Source organism: Caretta caretta, chromosome 1, assembly GCF_965140235.1.
Source record: "Caretta caretta isolate rCarCar2 chromosome 1, rCarCar1.hap1, whole genome shotgun sequence".
Classification (NCBI taxonomy): domain Eukaryota; kingdom Metazoa; phylum Chordata; order Testudines; family Cheloniidae; genus Caretta; species Caretta caretta.
In genome coordinates this window covers 325677942-325697797 of record NC_134206.1, presented here as the reverse complement: position 1 = coordinate 325697797, position 19856 = coordinate 325677942, and the positions used below count along the sequence as shown (strand labels likewise).

At 38.5% G+C, this 19856-nt stretch overlaps 1 protein-coding gene across 2 annotated transcripts in view; it reads right to left on the bottom strand.

Annotated features, from left to right (window-relative positions):
• The window catches only part of LRRK2 (leucine rich repeat kinase 2), a 116345-nt gene that overhangs the window by 55275 nt on the left and 41214 nt on the right, over positions 1-19856 (bottom strand). For both annotated transcript variants that reach the window (XM_048836308.2, XM_048836307.2), the window contains exons 15-27: positions 16816-16960; positions 16535-16674; positions 14192-14320; positions 13928-14098; positions 12977-13235; positions 12534-12722; positions 10069-10187; positions 9436-9502; positions 8659-8879; positions 7000-7250; positions 4538-4686; positions 3294-3387; positions 516-702 (exon numbers count right to left, since the gene is read on the bottom strand). In XM_048836308.2, coding sequence (XP_048692265.2) covers positions 516-702; positions 3294-3387; positions 4538-4686; positions 7000-7250; positions 8659-8879; positions 9436-9502; positions 10069-10187; positions 12534-12722; positions 12977-13235; positions 13928-14098; positions 14192-14320; positions 16535-16674; positions 16816-16960 — 2121 coding nt within the window. The remainder of the gene's footprint in view (positions 1-515; positions 703-3293; positions 3388-4537; positions 4687-6999; positions 7251-8658; positions 8880-9435; positions 9503-10068; positions 10188-12533; positions 12723-12976; positions 13236-13927; positions 14099-14191; positions 14321-16534; positions 16675-16815; positions 16961-19856) is intronic.

The following is a 19856-nucleotide window of genomic DNA, read 5'->3' as shown; positions in this document are numbered from 1 at the left end:
TTAAAGACCATATATAAATATGAAAAGTGGTTTGATATTTTTAAGCTTAGGCGCCGATGGGTGCTCGACCCCCCCCTCTGCCCCTGGTCCCGCCCCGACTCCACCCCTGACCCGCCCCCTCCTACCCCCATTCCAATCCCTTCCCCAAAGTCCCCACCCCCTACTCCACCCCCTTCCTGCCCCTATTCCGACTCCTTCCCAAATCCCTGCCGCCACCTCTTCCCCGCCTCCTCCCCTGAGCGCACCATGTTCCCGCTTCTCCCCCCTCCCTCTTGGAGCTTGCTACAGCTGTTTGGCAGCAGCAAGTGCTGGGAGGTAGGTGGAGAAGTGGGGACACGGCATGCTCAGGGAGGAGGCAGAGGAGGAGGTGAGGTGAGGCGAGGCAGGGCGAGCGGAGAGCTTGGCTGCCAGTGAGTGCAGAGCACGCACTAACTTTTCCCTGTGGGTGCTCCAGCCCCGGAGCACCCATAGAGTCGGTGCCTATGTTTTTAAGTATCTAAAAATTCATACTTTACCTCCTTTAACTTGTTATGGGACAGGTGTAGCTTTTCTAGCCTAGACCATGCATATGCTTTTTCATTCAAGTCCAAAATGTCTATCTGATTGTAGTTAAACAAGAGCTCCCTTAAGTTTAAGGATTTCCAGTGCATAGGTCCAGGCAGGTTTATGATTTTATTGTTGCTTAAGTCTACTGATCGCAAACTAAGAAAATAAAGGGGAAAATTAGCAGAGAAAATAAATAAAATGGAGACTAGCTATAAATATATTAATCTGTTATAAACAAACAAAGGGGAAAGATATTAGAATAAGAATTCCTGTTGGAAATTTAGATAGGAAGATAGAAATTTATTGACGACCCAAGGCCAACCTCAACAATGTTCAAGGAATTAAAGGTACAACGCAACGGTAATTATCTGAGAAGATATTGCAAATAGGATGTGGATACATCAGGGGAAAAAAAGGAAAAGAAAAATCAGAGAACTAGAATTGATTCAATAAAGCGTACTTTTAATGTATTTATTTACACATGAAATTATATATTCTGGAAATGAACACTCAATGTAATCAATATACTTATTTCAGTGACTGAACCAAAAGTGGCACTTTCAAATACATGCATGTGCAGTTACATCAATATGGGATAATATAATTATTTTTATTTATATAGTATGATAAGCTTGCATGGTAACGTCCAGATTTATAAAAGACCAAAATCTAAATTCTACTTTCAGTCACACCTGTGAAAATATGGAGTAACTCAAATTAAATCAATAATTATTCCAAGTTTTTACCCATATATCAGTGCAGAATTTAGCCAATGGTCCCAGGTTCAAGTGACTTCACAATAATGGCATCTTTACTAAAATAAACATGCTCAGAGCATTCATTTCAATATAATATCAGAAGAATGTTTATTTTAATGTGTTTTACGAGATTCAAATAAAAAGGCACTGTTTCCCCAAATGTTTTTGCATGTATATACTGGAAGACAACATGCTGAAGAAACACATGCACTGTGTGTATTTATTTCTATGTGCAATCTATTGAACAAATGCAGCTGTGTTTATTTCAATGTGAGGTATGAACTATGCAAGAAATTCATGGTATTCTTTTCTGACTTTTCTGGGCTGGGAGAAACAAAGCTTGAGAGCTGCATCTCCTTCAATTAGTATATTAAGTTTTAGGGCTCTCAATTAATAGCAGTTAACTCCCATGATTAACTCAAAAAAATTAATCATGATTAATCACAGTTTTAAATCACAATGATAAACAATAGAATACTAATTGAAATTTATGGATTTTTTCTACATTTTCAAATATATTGATTTAAATTACAACACAGAATACAAAGTGTACAGTGTTTACTTTATATTATTTTTATTACAAATATTTTCACTATAAAAATGGTAAACAAAAAAAATAGTATTTTTCAATTCACCTCATACAAGTACTGTAGTGCAATCTCTTTATCGTGAAAGTGCAACTTACAAATGTAGATTTTTTTTGTTATATAACTGCACTCAAAACAATGTAAAACTTTAGAGCCTAGAAGTCCACTCAGTCCTACTTCTTGTTCAGCCAATTGCTAAGACAAACAAGTTTGCTTACATTTATGGGAGATAATGCTACCTGCTTCTTATTTACCATGTCACCTGAAAGTGAGAACAGGTGTTCACATGGCACTTTTGTAGCTGGCATCACAAGATATTTATGTGCCAGATACTTCTATAGAAGTAGCTGGAGTCAATATGTAACCAGTAGTGGACACTGGAATGAGTAACAGGAGGGGGCCACAGAGATATTGGATACATAGAAGAGGGGGGTGGAGCTGCAGTGCTAGAACCAGAAGAAGTGATAGGAGGGAGCTGCCATGTGAGAGATGTATAGAGGAGCAGTACTGGTGCCTAAGAAGTGACTTGAAAAAGTGGCTTGGAGAGTAGTGCTGAGGCTGGAAGGATAGAGAGAGGAAGTGGGCGAGTAAATCTCTCTGGAGCTTGGAAAGGTGGTGGAAAGGAATGGGAGTGCCAGTGGAAAGGAGCAAGTGCATGAGTGTGAGAGGTGTTGTTAGGCCATTTTAAAAATAGTTAACATATTAAAAACCAGCCTCATGGGTCTGTGTATTATTCAGATCTGGACTGAGTATTCTTTACATCCCTAGTATTAATATGGTTGCAATTAAAAGATGGCCAAAATAATGCACTCGGCACAATGTGCTAAAATTTAACGTTGCTGTAACAAAACTTAATAGGGCTAGTTTTCACATGAATAATGCTTTGAAGGAACAGGATAATTTGTGACAAATGCAGCTCTAACCCAATTCAACTTAGGGGGCCATAAGCAGTGTTATTCTTTGAGAAAGAACTTATCGTAGATATTTGGGAAGAGAGCCTTTTGCTTTGTGCAAAAGGATGAAGTTCCAAGACTTAATGAAAAGAGAAATTGCCAATATCTTTTCTACCTTCTTTGCACCTGAAAAAACAAATTGGTTCTAACTCTGGAGGCAAAAATGGGCAGCTTCAGCATTCCTAAAAACATCTTTTAGTTTAAAAAAAAGGAGAGGTTCATAGTTTGGAACTATCTAGGGGATTCAGGCTTCCTCCAGTTATTGAAGAAAAAGTGACCGACTCTGGCTTCAGTTAATGGTCACCATGTTTTCAATTTAGCCTTTTTAGGATGATCGTCTGAAAACGTTGAGTAGAAACATGCCGTATTTTCTGCTTAATAATGGCCATTCCACTAGGTTTTCCTTCACAGAAGGCACAACATTGGCATTAACAAGTGAAATAACTTACTGTGGAAGAAGAAGAATTGCTTCTGGAATACTGACAAAATGATTTTGAGATAATTTTAAACTTGTTATGCTAGATGGCAAGTTAGATATGGTATCTAAAATAGAAAAGAAACTGAATTATTTCCTTTAGGCATAATTTTTCAGCACTTTCTACCTTAGTTTATAAAGCTGTCATTTTCTAAAATTAGAGATAGATTGTGAGGCTAGTTTCCAAACACAGGTATCTGATTCTATTTTCTGGTGCTCAAATTGGCACGTAGAAGCATAAATAACCATTTTAATCACCCAAGTGTTAACTTGAGCTGCCAAAGACAGGATTTGGATTTTCTTTTTCAGGAACTCCCATCTGAAAACTGAACTCCCAATCTGAAGAGTTTAGAGGAGAATTAAACACCTATTTTCTCCAAATATTTCTACCTTTTTTTTTTTTAAACTTTTATTAGACACTATGACATTTAATTTCATATGGTTATCCAACATTGAAATATTATTATTTACATTTTGCTGTGTTACTAATACTATATATGTTTGTCATTCCACCAATGTAGTAAAATACCATATGTACATAAAAGATCGCTTAAAAAACTTAATTTATTCCAGACATAACAGCTACATTCTGAAAGACTGAGAAACTAGATTATAAGCATATGCAAAATAAAAAATTCTATATGTTGGATAGACATGTACAAAATTCTAATAATAATTTAAGAACGTCTATAAATTCATTAGGACAGGTGGATTCATGTATTACATTTTCTCAAATTAGTTATTTTTTTGTATAAAACGTTTTAAGCCATTGAATTACACTCTATATTGCTTAGTCAAATGACAGGAGAAATCTATGCAGACACTCAAAGGTTCACTCATCTCATTTAAACCAGTATACATTTAAATAAATGGGAGTTATACTGGTGTAAAATTGGCATGAGAAAAGAATGAAGTTCAAGTTAATATTTATCAACAGTTATCACACCACAGTACCCGAGATGCAACAGTTATTTCCTATGGCAAGCATAGGGAAATAGTATTGTATGTGTGATAATTGTTGTGGTAAACTGTGGCTAATGGATATAGTGTGGTAACGGTTGATAAATGTTTAGGAGGCTAATACTGTATATTAGACCTTGCTGTTTTTCAAGCAGTCTTTACATTAACTGTTCTGCTTTGCCTTGTCCGTATCTAGACTACGGCACGTATCATCTAAACCTATCTCACCCTTTTTTTAGCAACTCCTAGAATACTTACCAAGTAAATTCATCCTGGCACTAAATATCTCCAATTTTGTGCACTCCTTGAGAAAATTAACAGCCAGGGATGAAATATTGTTCTTACTAATGTTTAAAACTTTCAGTTTCTTCAAGCATATGGGTGAACATATACCTGAAATTTTGTTTCTAAGGTAAAGGAAAACAAAATTACAAGTGTTATACAAAACTACTTGCTAAAAAATGGAAAGTTAGAGTATGGACCTGATTTTGCAGTCTTTAATTATGCAAACAGAAACTGAAAATAGTTTTACCTGAGTAAGGACTGATGGATCAGGATTGAGATTTATCCACAATACCAATGCATATGACAATGTGAATACCTCACGGTATGTATTTATTCACTTTATAATTCAAATGTTAGCGTGTGCAATAAAGTGTCATTTTCTGATTATACATTAAAGTCCAATCGTCAAGCACATATGATTAACTTTAAGTAAGGGTATGTCTACACCAGAATTAAAAACCCGCAGCTGGCCCATGCCAACTGACTCAGGCTCGCAAGGTTCAGGCCAAGTGACTGTTTAATTGCAATATGAACATTTGGGCTGCCATTTAACTTGAGCCCCGCGAGCCCAAGACAGCTGGAAGGGGCCAGCTGCAGGTGTCTAACTGCCGTGCAGACATACCCTATGTGAGCAGGTTTCAGAGTAACAGCCGTGTTAGTCTGTATTCGCAAAAAGAAAAGGAGTACTTGTGGCACCTTAGAGACTAACCAATTTATTTGAGCATGAGCTTTCGTGAGCTACAGCTCACTTCATCGGATGCATACCGTGGAAACTGCAGCAGACTTTATATACACACAGAGAATATGAAACAATACCTCCTCCCACCCCACTGTCCTGCTGGTAATAGCTTATCTAAAGTGATCATCAGGTTGGGCCATTTCCAGCACAAATCCAGGTTTTCTCACCCTCCACCCCCCCACACAAATTCACTCTCCTGCTGGTGATAGCCCATCCAAAGTGACAACTCTTTACACAATGACAGGTTTCAGAGGAACAGCCGTGTTAGTCTGTATTCGCAAAAAGAAAAGGAGTACTTGTGGCACCTTAGAGACTAACCAATTTATTTGAGCATGAGCTTTCGTGAGCTACAGCTCACTTCATCAGATGTAGCTCACGAAAGCTCATGCTCAAATAAATTGGTTAGTCTCTAAGGTGCCACAAGTACTCCTTTTCTCTTTACACAATGTGCATGATAATCAAGTTGGGCCATTTCCTGCACAAATCCAGGTTCTCTCACCCCCCTCCCAAAAACCACACACACAAACTCACTATCCTGCTGGTAATAGCTCATCCAAAGTGACCACTCTCCCTACAATGTGCATGATAATCAAGGTGGGCCATTTCCAGCACAAATCCAGGTTTTCTCACACACCCCCCACCCCCACCTCCATACACACACAAACTCAGCAGGAGAGTGAGTTTGTGTGTGTATGGGGGTGGAGGTGGGGGTGTGAGAAAACCTGGATTTGTGCTGGAAATGGCCCACCTTGATTATCATGCACATTGTAGGGAGAGTGGTCACTTTGGATGAGCTATTACCAGCAGGATAGTGAGTTTGTGTGTGTGGTTTTTGGGAGGGGGGTGAGGGGGTGAGAGAACCTGGATTTGTGCAGGAAATGGCCCAACTTGATTATCATGCACATTGTGTAAAGAGTTGTCACTTTGGATGGGCTATCACCAGCAGGAGAGTGAATTTGTGTGGGGGGGTGGAGGGTGAGAAAACCTGGATTTGTGCTGGAAATGGCCCAACCTGATGATCACTTCAGATAAGCTATTACCAGCAGGACAGTGGGGTGGGAGGAGGTATTGTTTCATATTCTCTGTGTGTATATAAAGTCTGCTGCAGTTTCCACGGTATGCATCCGATGAAGTGAGCTGTAGCTCACGAAAGCTCATGCTCAAATAAATTGATTAGTCTCTAAGGTGCCACAAGTACTCCTTTTCTTTTTGCCTATGTGAGCAGTTCCACTGACTTAATATGTGTTTGCAGGATTGCAACCTAAAGAGCATCTATCAATTTAAAAGAAATCGGTAACCAATTTCTACAGGACATGGACAGACAAGGAGAATACAGATAGTTCTAAGATTAATGTATCATGTTACAATGGATGTATTCTAGAAGAAAGAACAAGGGAAACAGAGAGTTAAAGATTTTCAGTGTGAAATATAAACTAAGATGTTAGAGATATTTGGGAATTAGAGGAATAGCAAAAATCTCTCCACCATGGTGGTATTAGAAACATGAACTCATCTAATGAAACATAATAAAAATGAAGAAATGGAGGGGAAACCTGGATTCTGCATCTCCTTGCTTTTGTGAATTTAATTAAATTATAACATATTTTTGATCAGAAAATAATTTACATTCAGTGACACTGATTATTTCCTGCAATTTTTGTTAAACAGTATTCAGATAAACTGGCACTATTCTTACCCTTCTAGCATTAACTGTTCCAGGTTTTCTGCAACATCCACAAGAAATTTAGGAATGCATGACAGCTGATTGTATGATAGATTAAGCTGCTTTAGAGATGGGCATTTGCTATGTGGATCCAAAGCTAAGGAAGGGCCAATTTCATTCCGAGAGATATCAAGGTTTGCAATACAATTCATTTTCAGTAAATAAGTAGGAAAAGATGCAAACAGGTTACTATGCAAATCCAAGTAAGTCAAACATTTCAAAGTCTGAAAGAAAAGGAGAATTTCTTTTTAAAAAGTACAACACACAGATATGAATTTCTAATTTTTAAAATAAATTAATATTTAGGCAATTCACATTTATTTTATTTATCCTATCAAGTAAAATGAGAGAAAATGGTAATTATTATAATGTATTATATAATATTATATCAATAAAGAGGATATTCAGGCATGCTGTAATAAAACTAACTAGTACAATTACACAAAGCCTTTAGCACAGTGGTCTCCAATCTTTTTACATTCAAGATCACTTTTTGACTGTAAGGGCAACCCAGGATCTATCCTGCCGCTTCCCCAAAGCCCCGCCCCACTCACTCCATCCTCTCCTTTCTCCGTCACTCGCTGTCCCCCACCCTCACTCACTTTCACCGGGCTAGGGTAGACGGTAGGGGTTTGGGAGGGAGTGCGGGCTCTGGGCTGGGGTCGAGAGAGTCGCACTGTGGGAGGGGGCTGAGCCTGGGGCAGGGGGGGTTGGGGTGCAGGAAGGGGTACAGGGTGCTGGCTCTGGGAGGGGGTCAGGGTTGGGGCAGAGAGTATTTGGGTGCAGGAGACGGTGGGGGTACTGGCTCTGGGAGGGGGTCAGGACTGAGGCTTGGGGTGCAGGAGGGGGTTGGGATTCAGGCTCCGGAAGGGGGCTCAGGACTGGGGCTTGGGGTGCAGCCTCTTGCCAGGCATCACTTACCTCCGGAAGCTCCTGGTTGGGGTAAAGTGTGGCTGCCGCTAAGGCAGACTCCCTGACTACCCAAACCCCACGCCACTTCTGGAAGGGGCCAACGCACCCCTGCTGGAGGTGGGGGGCGGGCAGCACGTGGCTCCACACGTTGCCCCTCTCTGCAAGCACCGCCCCCGCAGCTCCCATTGGCCACAGCTCCCTGTTACCGGCCAATGGGAGCTGCAGAGGCAGTTCTTGCAGGCAGGAGCAGTGCGCAGAGGGAGATCCTTGCCCCCGCAGCTGCGCTGGCCACTTCCAGGAGTGGCGTGGGGCTGGGGTAGGCAGGGAGTCTGTCTTAGCGGCAGCCCTGCTACACCGTCGGAGATCGCGATCAACTGGGAGATCCTCTAGGATCAACCAGTCGATTGCAATCGACGGGTTGGTGACCACTGCTTTAGCATATAAGTAACATATGCAGTTCTGATTTCCATTTACATAATTCAATCACATAAACTATCTGTAACATATACTTCCCAGTTTGACCCTCTGCAGCAAGTATCCGACAGAAACTCCCTGAGCATGTCTGCACAACTAACACCACATTCAATTACTGCATGAAAATTGTACACATGCAAATTAGGGATGCGAATGTACACACGTAGGCACAATGATGACAATCTGGTCTTTGATCTTAAAAGAACTGATAATTTTCTTGCATTATGTAAAATGACATAAAATTACTTCACACAGTTGTTCTGGAATGCTTGTGAGTGCATTTTGGTGCAGCTCCAATTTCTCAAGACGTTCCAAGTGACCAGTTAAGCAGCAGTTCTGACTGATGGCATCTATATTCTCCAGCTCATTTGATGAAAGATCTAATGACTTAATATATTCTTTCTCAGAGACCAAAGAAGACAAACTGTCTGATCGTCTTAAATGTGATTGGAATTTTGAGATCCCTTCTATTAAAACAAAAACATAAGCATTCATCTTCACAGGTAAAACATACAACAATTTAATAAACACGATTTCATTTATCTCTGAATTACAATTCACAGAATTTCAGGTCTAACTCTGTACCCAATGAAGGCAATGGCTGTTTAGATATTGGCTGAAATGGGAGCCAATGAGGACTGTTAAGAAGCTACAATTCAAATTCCTATAGGGTTCTATAGGGAATAGAGGGATACTGGTGTTCTGCATTACAAATGGCTTTAAAAATGCTTCTTAGGGCTGTCATGAATGTACATTATTATACATAATCTTACAGAAATTCTTTGTAAAGCTGAAGAGAAAAGTGCTTTACTGTATAAGCAACATTTGTACTGTTTTAGTAAAGTTTAAAGTATTAGGAGTAATTTTTCTAAATATTATTTTTGGAAAAAACATCCCCCTAGTTTTTCAAACTTGAATATAACAGTACCAATGTTGCTTAGACAGTTTACTTCAACGGATTACAGTTATCCACAAAAAATGTTAAAAACTGGAAAATCTTATGTATTTTTACATCTGACTTACTGTGAGATTCATCTGAAGACAATTTTCTTCTTTGCTTCACTAATGGTTCATTATCTGAACCAGGTCCCTGATAAATCCCAAAACAGAACAAAAAAACAACAGCTGTGAATATTTTTACATCTCTAAAAATGTAGGAATTCAACTAACTTTCTTTTTATAGCAATCTGCCAAGTCATCCACACAGTAACCCAAAAAGGTGAGAATTTTAAAATCTAACAACAAAAAGTAGCTTACTTACTATTTTTTAAGAATTACTGACTTGTAATACAAAACAAGAATAGATTTAAAGTATAATGAAATTTACAGGCTATTTTTCTTTGGCAACATAAAAATGACAATTAGTTTTAAAAGTATTAAGATACCATATCTGAAGTTCTCGTTAGATCAGAATGGCTATTTGTATTGTTTGCCATAGGCAGTTCATAAACATTTGCTGAAATAAAATGCCATCTATGGCAGTACTCTATTTAGATGGGAGCACAGTCCATTATTTATGGAATATTTTATAAGGTACTAAATGGTGTACCGGTGACCACCAGTCATTTCTTGATACTTTATCATTAATAGTTTTCCATCAGGCAACACACATAATGGATTTAGGGAGGTTTACAGTGAATAAATTACTTATCTTACCAGAGAATTGGAATGCCTTTGCAAAGTAGGAGAATATCTTTGTAAGGGTGTATCTTTGTACAGATCAGCAACTGCAATGGAGTTGTATTTCTTTTTCATCAGAAATGAACCTTCACTCCCTAATACAAAGTGAGGACATAGGACTACAGAAAATTCAACCAAATAATACACATATCAACATAAACCGTAGTGCAGTATTTCCAGCACATTAATAATAGCATGAATTAGCCAGTCAATTCCATGTGCAATATGTAGAGAACATACTCTAGTTTCGAATATATGTACTATACTAATTTAACAAGCTACAGATATGAACTTCAGTTTGCTAGGTCATTCCTTTTGCATTCATGCTAACAGGATTTTCAGAAATGTAGAGCTATGATACTTAAATTGTCTTTAAAAATATATCCTCCTCTGCTTGGAAGCAGGAGAGCTCTGAGCCATACAGGCAAACATGCTGTGGAAGGGCATTTCAGACTTGTGGCTTCAGCATGTCTTAGAACAAATTGCTCCATCAGCCATTAGAGGCCACTCTAGTGGCTGCTGTTGAGTTATCTACAGTTGCCTGCCCTTGTTCCTCCTGCAGTTCTACCCTCCTCTTCTGCTCTTTGCCTATGCTGTCTTATAGAACAGAGTGGCAGCACTTGAAGCGGAGAGGGAAGGAAGGGAGGGAGGTGCCTTCTGAGTACCCCCTTCTCTTGAATGGGAAGGGGAGGAAGAGTGGAGTCCCCTCAACTCACCACCACTGCATGAGAGGGTAAAAGAAAAAAAGCCATCTGGCCCCTTTTGGCCTTCGGACGAGGTGGTGAGAGATGGTGGTTTGGTGGATGGGATGAACTAAAAAAGGTCCAATGGCTTTCTCAGCCCTGACTGGCAAAGGAGGGAGACAGAGAGAATCCTAATTCCTTTAGATATTAAGAGAGAAGGATGGATGGGAAGCTCCTGGGTTTCTTACCACCTTGGATGGAAATTAACTCACATCTTGTGCCACCATACAAAATGTTAATATAAATAATAATTAATGGTATTGTGAATATAAATTCTCCCTCCCATCATTGTTTAATGGGAAATGTCTGAGTGTTTTGGTGGCTCCTGTGGTTTGGTATATCTGGGCCCCATTTAGTCTTATTTCCTCCTATCTGCTGGACGTGTGAAGTGGAGGTAGGAGATCTTTGTGTGCCTCATATTCATTCTTTGTGGAGGAGGAGACAGGGCTCTAAAATCCTAAGACCACCATGTTAGAAGAATTCATGCTGTTCACACAATTTACAAATGAATACCAGTTTTGATATATGGGGCAAGAAACAGTATCTACTAGCATACAAACTTCTGGAAAACAATGCTACAGTAATGAAAAATGATGCTGAATAATGCAATAGATAAAAATATCAACAAGTTGGACTTTTCTGATTCCACAAAGATGTTAAAATGCTAATTCTTGAGCAATGATTTTAGGTTTCCAAGATTTCAAAAAATAACACAGGCATTAAAGCAAAAAATCTGATTGTACAAAGTAACAACGTCTAGCCAATTTTATTAATTAGTCACTGAATGCAATGCAAAAATTGTGTTTTAACTATTTGATGACATTAACATTTACTATAATTACTGCCGGGAAAGATTGTATGTTGAAGATGCATCAATAGAATTTAAGTTAAGTTTTCTGAAGATGTGATAAAGACTCTATTTTTTATAGAGAAGGTGAGTGAGGTATCTTTTATTGGACCAACTTCTATTGGTGAAAAAGACAAGCTTTGAGCTACACAGAGCTTTTATTCAGGTCTGGAAAAGGTACTTAGAGTGTCACAGCTAAATACAGGGTGGAACAAATTGTTTAGCATAAGTAGTGAACACATATTTGAAGAGACCATTTGAGGTGAAGTGGCAGTTAACACCTCTCCAGTCATAAGACAAAAAAGAGGGGTTAGTGGGTTACAGATTGCTGTAATAAACCATAAATCCAATGTCTTTATTAAGACCATGATTTTTAGTGTCTAGCAAAGAGTTTTAAAATTAAGCTCCTAGGCTCATCTTTTGAAGATGTTCTGCAGGTTTCTTTGAGGATGAGGCCGGATAGTCAATTCATATCTGACCTGTTTTATGAAAAGTGTTTGCTCCTAGGTGATATGATGTTTTGGTCCTTTATTATTTTTCAGTGTGAGTTAATTTGAGCCAATGAAATGATAGAAAATAAATTATCAAGTGAATAACCTAAAACCTAAGAACTTTAGTTTCATGTTTTGAAGACATACATTTACCTGCCACTGTTTTCCACATATACCATAACAAATATCCTATAGTTATATACAAAGAGTTCTACCTTAAAACAAATAAATTGCGGTATACACTTTACTTATTTATTACTTTATGGTCCAATAGTTGCTAAAATACTTTAAATTGAATTTTCATCCCAAATTCTAGACCAGCATTGTTCAGAGGAAACAAAATTGCTAGAGTATATGTACCTTCACTATCGATATCATCACTCAAGAGAAAAACACTGTCTACTAATAGCTCAGGCATGAATATCCAATCATCACTTTTATCTAGTGCATCTTCAGAGAAAGTTACATTACAACTGGATCTTGATCGGTCTTCTGAAAAACTCTTCATTTGGTATCCGAGCACCATTCTTGCCAATGCAGAACCTGCATCTAAGACACGTAAGAAATCAATAAAGTGGCATGTTCTTCAGTAAATTCATGAGGATTAAAATTACTATAAAGACTTGATTTTTTTATTTTTAAAGTTTAGGTTTCAGAACCAAGAGGGCTATGCTAATTTACACAACCTACGTAACAGGCTCTCTAACACTGTATTTCAATTTTAAAACTCTTTCTGAAGGTTTGTAAAACGTCATTAGGAGGGTTTATCACATTTTAATATAACAAATTCTACATATACTTACTTGTTTGTTTTTTTATAGGAGTAAGTTTATTTGGGAACAAAGGGCTAAGCCAGGAAGGTTCAATTCTTCCAATACAAAATCCTCCAAGACATATACTGCTGTTGGCCACATCCAGGCTAAGCTTCCTTAAGAGCAAGCTAATGATTTGGCTATCTCCTTTCTTTATGCTGACTGTTAAAGCACTCCGAACATCCTGCTCTCGAGCACCACTAGTTAATAGTAGTTCCACCAGCTTAGGATTGCTTCCTTTCTCACAAACCTATTACAGAAGAAATGAATAAAATGTGTGTAAAACAGCAGCTTAGATTTTAACAAGAGTTGTTTCAACTATTGTTTCTCCATATTCTCAGTGTGGTGTCCTGCGATGAACTGTGACACAGAATTTCCTAAACATCAAGGCTGATATTTTCAAAACTGCCTAAGTGAAGCTGATCAAGGCCCCTATGATGCTTTAACCTAATTGTGTAATGAATACCTTCAAAACATGTGGCAAATGCCATATATTTTGGCATGAGTACACATAAGTGGTTGGTTATACCAATGAAAATTATGGATATTTATGATCTGCTTGCTGCAATTTGAAGTCAACAGTGTGACGCTTCTTGGGATACCCAGGATTGAGAGTCACCTTTTTACCTTTGTGCCTCCTGGGAGATGGAGACTTGCTTGTGCTTAGCTGAATGTCAGCTCCCTGACACTTCTGATCAGTTAGCCCAACAACTTATCTCCTCTGGGCTATGCCAGCCCTTACTTTGCCTTGTAGGTTAACACTAGATGTACCTCAGTCACCAAACCCCTTTGAAACTTTTCCCTCCAGGATGCTCAGAACACTGTAGGATTGGGTCTAAAGATAGTTAATCTTGCTCATGCAGGCACACACACAAATTAAAATCATCCCAAAAAGTGACATCTTTCAAACCAATATAACGATCTACATTTCCAAGAACCTACCTGATAGATTAAAGAGCTCGTCTTTGTGTTCTTATTAACATCAGCTCCTAGTAAAAGTAAACATTCAGCCATAATGCTATTGTATTCAGCACATGCTTTCTCCAGCATCATGTTTTTTAAATCATCATTGTTGGCTATTTTAGCGAAGCATTTACAGCACAAGCTTTGAAACTGAATGGGAAGAGAAATAATTGAAATGAAGGTAGCAAACTTCAGAACATTTCAGAACATTTGGATGTGGAGTGATTGAAAGAGAGAAGATACCTGCCGGTCTCTTTGTTCAGTGAAACACATGGACATCTGATAAAAAATGACTGTGTCAAATGATTCATATATCAGCAGCTTTGCAAAACAAGGTGACAAGTCAAGGATTGTCAAGATCATGTGAAATCCCTACAAATAACAAAATGATGTTATCAACAACAAATGTATATTTAAAAAAATATCAAATTTTAAAATGATGGAAGTCAGATACCATGTGCTACAGAATTAACAAAAAGAAATTTATTAGTAAAATAGCTATACTCTTTTGGGATCTTTTGTTTTGGTTTTTTAGACATGTAATCATATTGGACTGCAAGGTGTATCAGAACATAACAGAAGGTCTGAGCATCGAACCACTTTTAGTCTTAAGAATATTTCTACACCATAGTCAGGAGCTCTGATTAAGGCATGCACAGGCATACCTGGTACAGCACCGATCAAACTAGCTTTCCAAAAAGAGCAACGAAACTGTGGTGGTGCGGGTGACTGCACAGGCTAGCTGCCCAAGCATGTACCCAAGGTCCTGGACAGGCTTGCACTTAGTTAGCTAACCCATGCTGCTGCCTGTGCTTCACTGCCATTTTTAGTGAGCTAGCTAGATCAAAGATAGCTTTGGCATGCCCACAGGTGCTGCAATCACACTTCCCTACTGCAGTGTACATATACCCTCAGTTGCAGTTTAGTCTCGGTTAGTTTGACCCACTTATGTAGGTTAGTGGCAGCTATTGGTTGATGTATTGAAAAACTAGCAGTGGGCCTGGTCCATTATCAGGTCCACTGTTATAAACTGAAATTACCTAACTTTATGTAAAAATAAAATATTGTCAACATTTTAGGCCCAGCATTTAATTTCACTCAAACACTACTTTTGCTGAAAACCTTAATTTCCAGATTACCCCTAGATGTATACATATTCTCCCTCCAAACTATCATTCATAGATATATGAGATAAAATAAAACAGAACATAATTTGAATTAATTCTTAGCATGAATAAAGTTGTACATGTCTTCATAAGTTGAGATGGTGCCTAGCTGTAGCACAAATACACAGGAGAGAAAAAAAGGAAGACCTTTCCCCTCCCCTCCCTTTTGCATTCTCAGTGTAAGGGACAGACATGACGACCCTGTGCTCAGAAACTGCAAGACTGCTTCTTACTAATGCCCAGAGGACACAAGTTACCCCATATGGGGTGGGTGAAGGTGCCCCCTATCAGATATTGAAGTGTTCACACCACACAGCCCGCATGCCTGCTCCATAATGTTCAATTTGAAACACCAGTTTGCTAAAATACTTACAGTAAATCTAGAAATTAAAGAGAAAAACTCAACAACTCTAAATGTAAAATGTGAGGCTATTAACTAGAAATGAGTAAACAGTGATATATAAGAACCTTTGTTCATAACTCATTGTGACTAAATACTATTTGAGTAATTTCCTCCCCCAAAACATTATTTTTTCATTTTTCTCCATTTCCGTACTGGGCACCAAGTTAAACCTGAAAGGGAAAAGCCAAAAATCTCTGAAAGTAGGCCATGCATATGATATTTCTAGCTTGAGCTGAAATAGAAGTAGTGGGACTCTCAGAAGAAAGTGACCTCACATGATGGCTTCATTCCACTGGAAAAATAAAGCTGATGACAAGCAGGGAAAACCTCACATCTACAGGAGCCAGGCAAAAGCTACTGAACTCATTGCCTGACAAGATAAGAACGAGTACCACCCTCACCACATTCAAAACTTTATGCAAAACCCATCTGTTCAATAAACTTTCCCTCAAACTTTCCCACAATAACCTTCTCAAGTACAACAGCATCCATACACACAGATGTTTTTTAAAAAATCTCATAAATAACTTTGAGCTTGTTGCTGATGACAGGGCTGAAAGACACACATTTTGCATTTATTTTTCATAAAAGGTGCTCAGATACAACGATGATGGGTACATTATAAAATGATGATTGATAGAGTGACGGATTGTTATCAGGGGATTTCTGTTCCAGTTTTGCAGACCATATACATTCAGATAAGCATCCATACTTAGGGGTGCATATTTTGAACTGAATTCATGCCTTCTGAGACAGCCATTACTATGGGAACCTCAACAGTTCGATTTAATTTTAAATGTTTACTTTCTCAGCTTTATAGTAATTCTATCATTATTTGTATTACTGTAGTAACTAAGAACCTTAGTCAAAGACCATGTTCCCATTGTGCTAGGCACTGTACAAACAAAAAATCAGAAACATATTTCAAATTTATATATCAAATAATGTTTTTAAAAATAAACCTGTTCCCATTTTCTTTCATTCATTCTCATCTTTACACTCAAATAAATCACATACGTGTATCTGTATTTCAACGACCTCCTTAAATCGTCGTAAAGTAGAAACCAGAACTGTTGCCAGCACATGCATAGATGCGATACATAAACTCTTTCTTGTAATCAAAGATCCTAGAAGACTCAAACCTAAGCACTGTATTTCTAGAAGAAAACATTATAAATATTAATTACTGGTTCAGAATTAAAGAGACAAATTTAGTATGTTATATTTATAATATGATGTAAAGATAAACGTGAATCTTGTAATAGCCTATGTAAGTCACAAGACATCTTCCTATGTACCTTGATCATCTGGATACATCTGTAGTGTGTGAAGTATAGTGTCTGTGGCTCCTTGCTGGGATAACATTTGTAGTGCACCAGAACACTCCACTACAGAAGAAAGTATTTTTAATCCACATTTCTGAATGCCAGGATTTCCAATAAACTAAAAGAGAAATCAATACAAAATAAGGTCAGATTTTTTTCTCAATGTGATCAGGAAAGTTGCTTGTCAGTTTTTTTTCTCAAAAGGTGTAAAATTGTAGCTGTTATGAGTGTAATCACTGCAATTAAATTTGCATAAACCTTTCCATTATACCTTCTGTTTCATCTTTTCATAACTTTCCATAATATTCACCTTTCAGGCTGAAATCTTGTAAAGGTGAATATTTTTTGAAAGTTAGAGCAAAAACTATTCAGTCATTTTGAGTATAATGAGATCAAAAAAATGCACTTTCCCCATTGCCAAAAACACAGAACAAAAACAAGCCTCTGAAACAGAAGACAAATGGCTCAAAAACATATGATGCTTTTGAAAGCATTTTCTTAATAATCCAAAGGTCAGCATCATCTGGGTTATCCGACATGAAGGAAGATATGCCTGCGGGCTAAGCCTAACAGGCACACAAGACTTCAAAAAGATCTAATCTTTTTTTCAGTTATGCAATAAATGTTAGGGAAGAATGGCCACAAATAACTTGTTTCCCTTCATTTACATTTGTAACCTGAAGACAAAGTACCAGCTAGTTGCCCTGCTGCCGGGCTTTACAATATATAGGTCATGATCCCCTGGGGAGTTACAAACAGATCTCAAGAGGGTTATGACCATTTTTCCTCTTTATCCCTTTCTTATCCTTTCATTACTGTGAACCAAGCACAAACTGATGCAAGGATGCCTTCCTGAATCTGTAATAGTTCCAAGATAATGTTTCTTAACCAGTGGGTTGTGACCCCCACATAAGGATCACAAAAGGCATTAAGGGGTGTGACGTTCCCCTCTGGTGTTGTCTGGACTGGTGATCTGCTAGGCCACTCCAATCCTTGACTCTGGGTGCCAGCCTTACCCTGCTCTTCTGTGAGAGCCCCCACTCCTGGGCTGTTCACACACAGCCTCTAGCATGTAAGCTGCTCCCAGCTACTTGCAAGCGAATGACCCTAGTCAATATCTCCGGTTCCAGACATGACCCTGGGAACCTCCATCTTGCAGTGTCCAGTTATGTCTGCTGGATGCTGCAAGCTTATATAAGTTTGTCAATTTTACAAAGAGATTGATATGTACCAGGCTTGTTCTCCCAAGGGGAGTCTTTGACACACTGCAAACCAAACACACTGTTTCAGGTAGAATAAACAAAACAGATTTATTAGCTATAAAGGTAGATTTACGTGATTATAAGTCAAAGCATAACAAGTCAAATTTGGTCAAATGAAATAAAAGCAAAACGCATTCTAAGCTGATCTTAACACTTTCAGTGTCCTTACAAACTTAGATGCTTCTCACCACAGGCTGGCTCTTCAGCCAGGCTCTCCCCTTTGATCAGTGGCTCAGTCGCTTGTTGGTGGTGGTGGTGTCTGTAGATGTAGGTGGAAGAGAGAGAGCATGGCAAAATGTCTCTCCCTTTTATCACATCCTTTCTTTCCTCTTGGTTTTGCCCCTCCCGCCTCTTCAGAGTCAGGTGAGCATTACCTCATTGCAGTCCCAAACTGCCCAAAGGAAGGGGGTGACTCCCTTGAGGGTCTAACAGATTCTTTTGTTGCTGCCTAAGACAGTGTCCATTGTTCCTGTGAGGCTGGGCTAGGTTTTGTCCCATCCATGCCCTGACGAGGTGTGAACTGCCTCTCTGTTCTTGGAGAGTTTTTGCATGGGCTTGCTTTAAGCCATGAGGATACATTTTCAGCCTCATAACTATATACATGAAATTATAACCTAAACCTTACTATAACATTACTGTAACAATTACTATAACAACCATGTTCAGTGCATTATGAGCCTTCCAAAGACACCCAACATGACAAACTTTGCATTGGATACCACACAATCATTTCATAAAGATGAACATAGGGGTGTAGGGTGTTTCCCCGAGGTACAGAGCGTCACAAAGGGGGAATCACAAGGTATTAGAAATTTTATCAGTTTAAAGCAAGGAAAATCTCACTTCCTACTTCCTGCACACCTTTACCCTTCAAGGTCAAGTATTCTCATTCAACCCCTTGAAACACAGACAACTAAATAAATTACATAGTTTTATCATTTCTAATATTGATACATTGTTTACTGTGACTACTTTTATAACAAAAGTAAGGGGGTTATAAAAATTTTGACTTCACTAAGGAGTCGCTAACTCAAAAATGTTGAGAGAAATGGCTCTCAGAGATGTGTGAACTGCCTCATTCATCTCAATCATGGCCACATGGATTCGATGGGCCCTGGGATTTGGCATCTTTCCAACGTGCCATAGAATTCAGCATTTTTGCCATAGAACTGCTATTTTGCTGCAGCCAGTGGCCCAACGTTTTGTTTTCTGTCTCCTTATCCTGCTGGGACCTGCTTGCAAGTGCCTCTTGCTCTCCAGGTTTCTTCTCAATAGGTTGCAACTATCCTGCTTTTCCCAATGGCTACAGGGTCAAGCAGTCCCAGGCAGTTTTGTTTGGTATGGAATAGCTTGAGAAACACTGTTCTGTTGGAATCCAAGAAATTTGTATTGGTAGTTACAGGTTTTAGGTGAATCACGTTAAGTGAACAGTTGCAGGTTTTTCTGTGCAAATGACATTAAATTCTAGCTTATGCAGGACATTCATTATTTGTGTGTAAAGCAGTCTTTCACATATAAAATATCATAAACAACTGCAAATGAATTGACTGTCTAAGAAATATTATGTCTTCTAATAAATATCCACTAGAATTATTACATCAAAGATGAACTTCTCTGGCATATTCCAGAATAAAATAGAGTAAAAAAAAAAAAATGTAGATGAACACGTGTATGAAAGGTCACGTAAGGTAAAGTTTATCAAATCAACCGGAAAATGATTTCATTGCATTCGAAGTTATAAATAAGTCATTA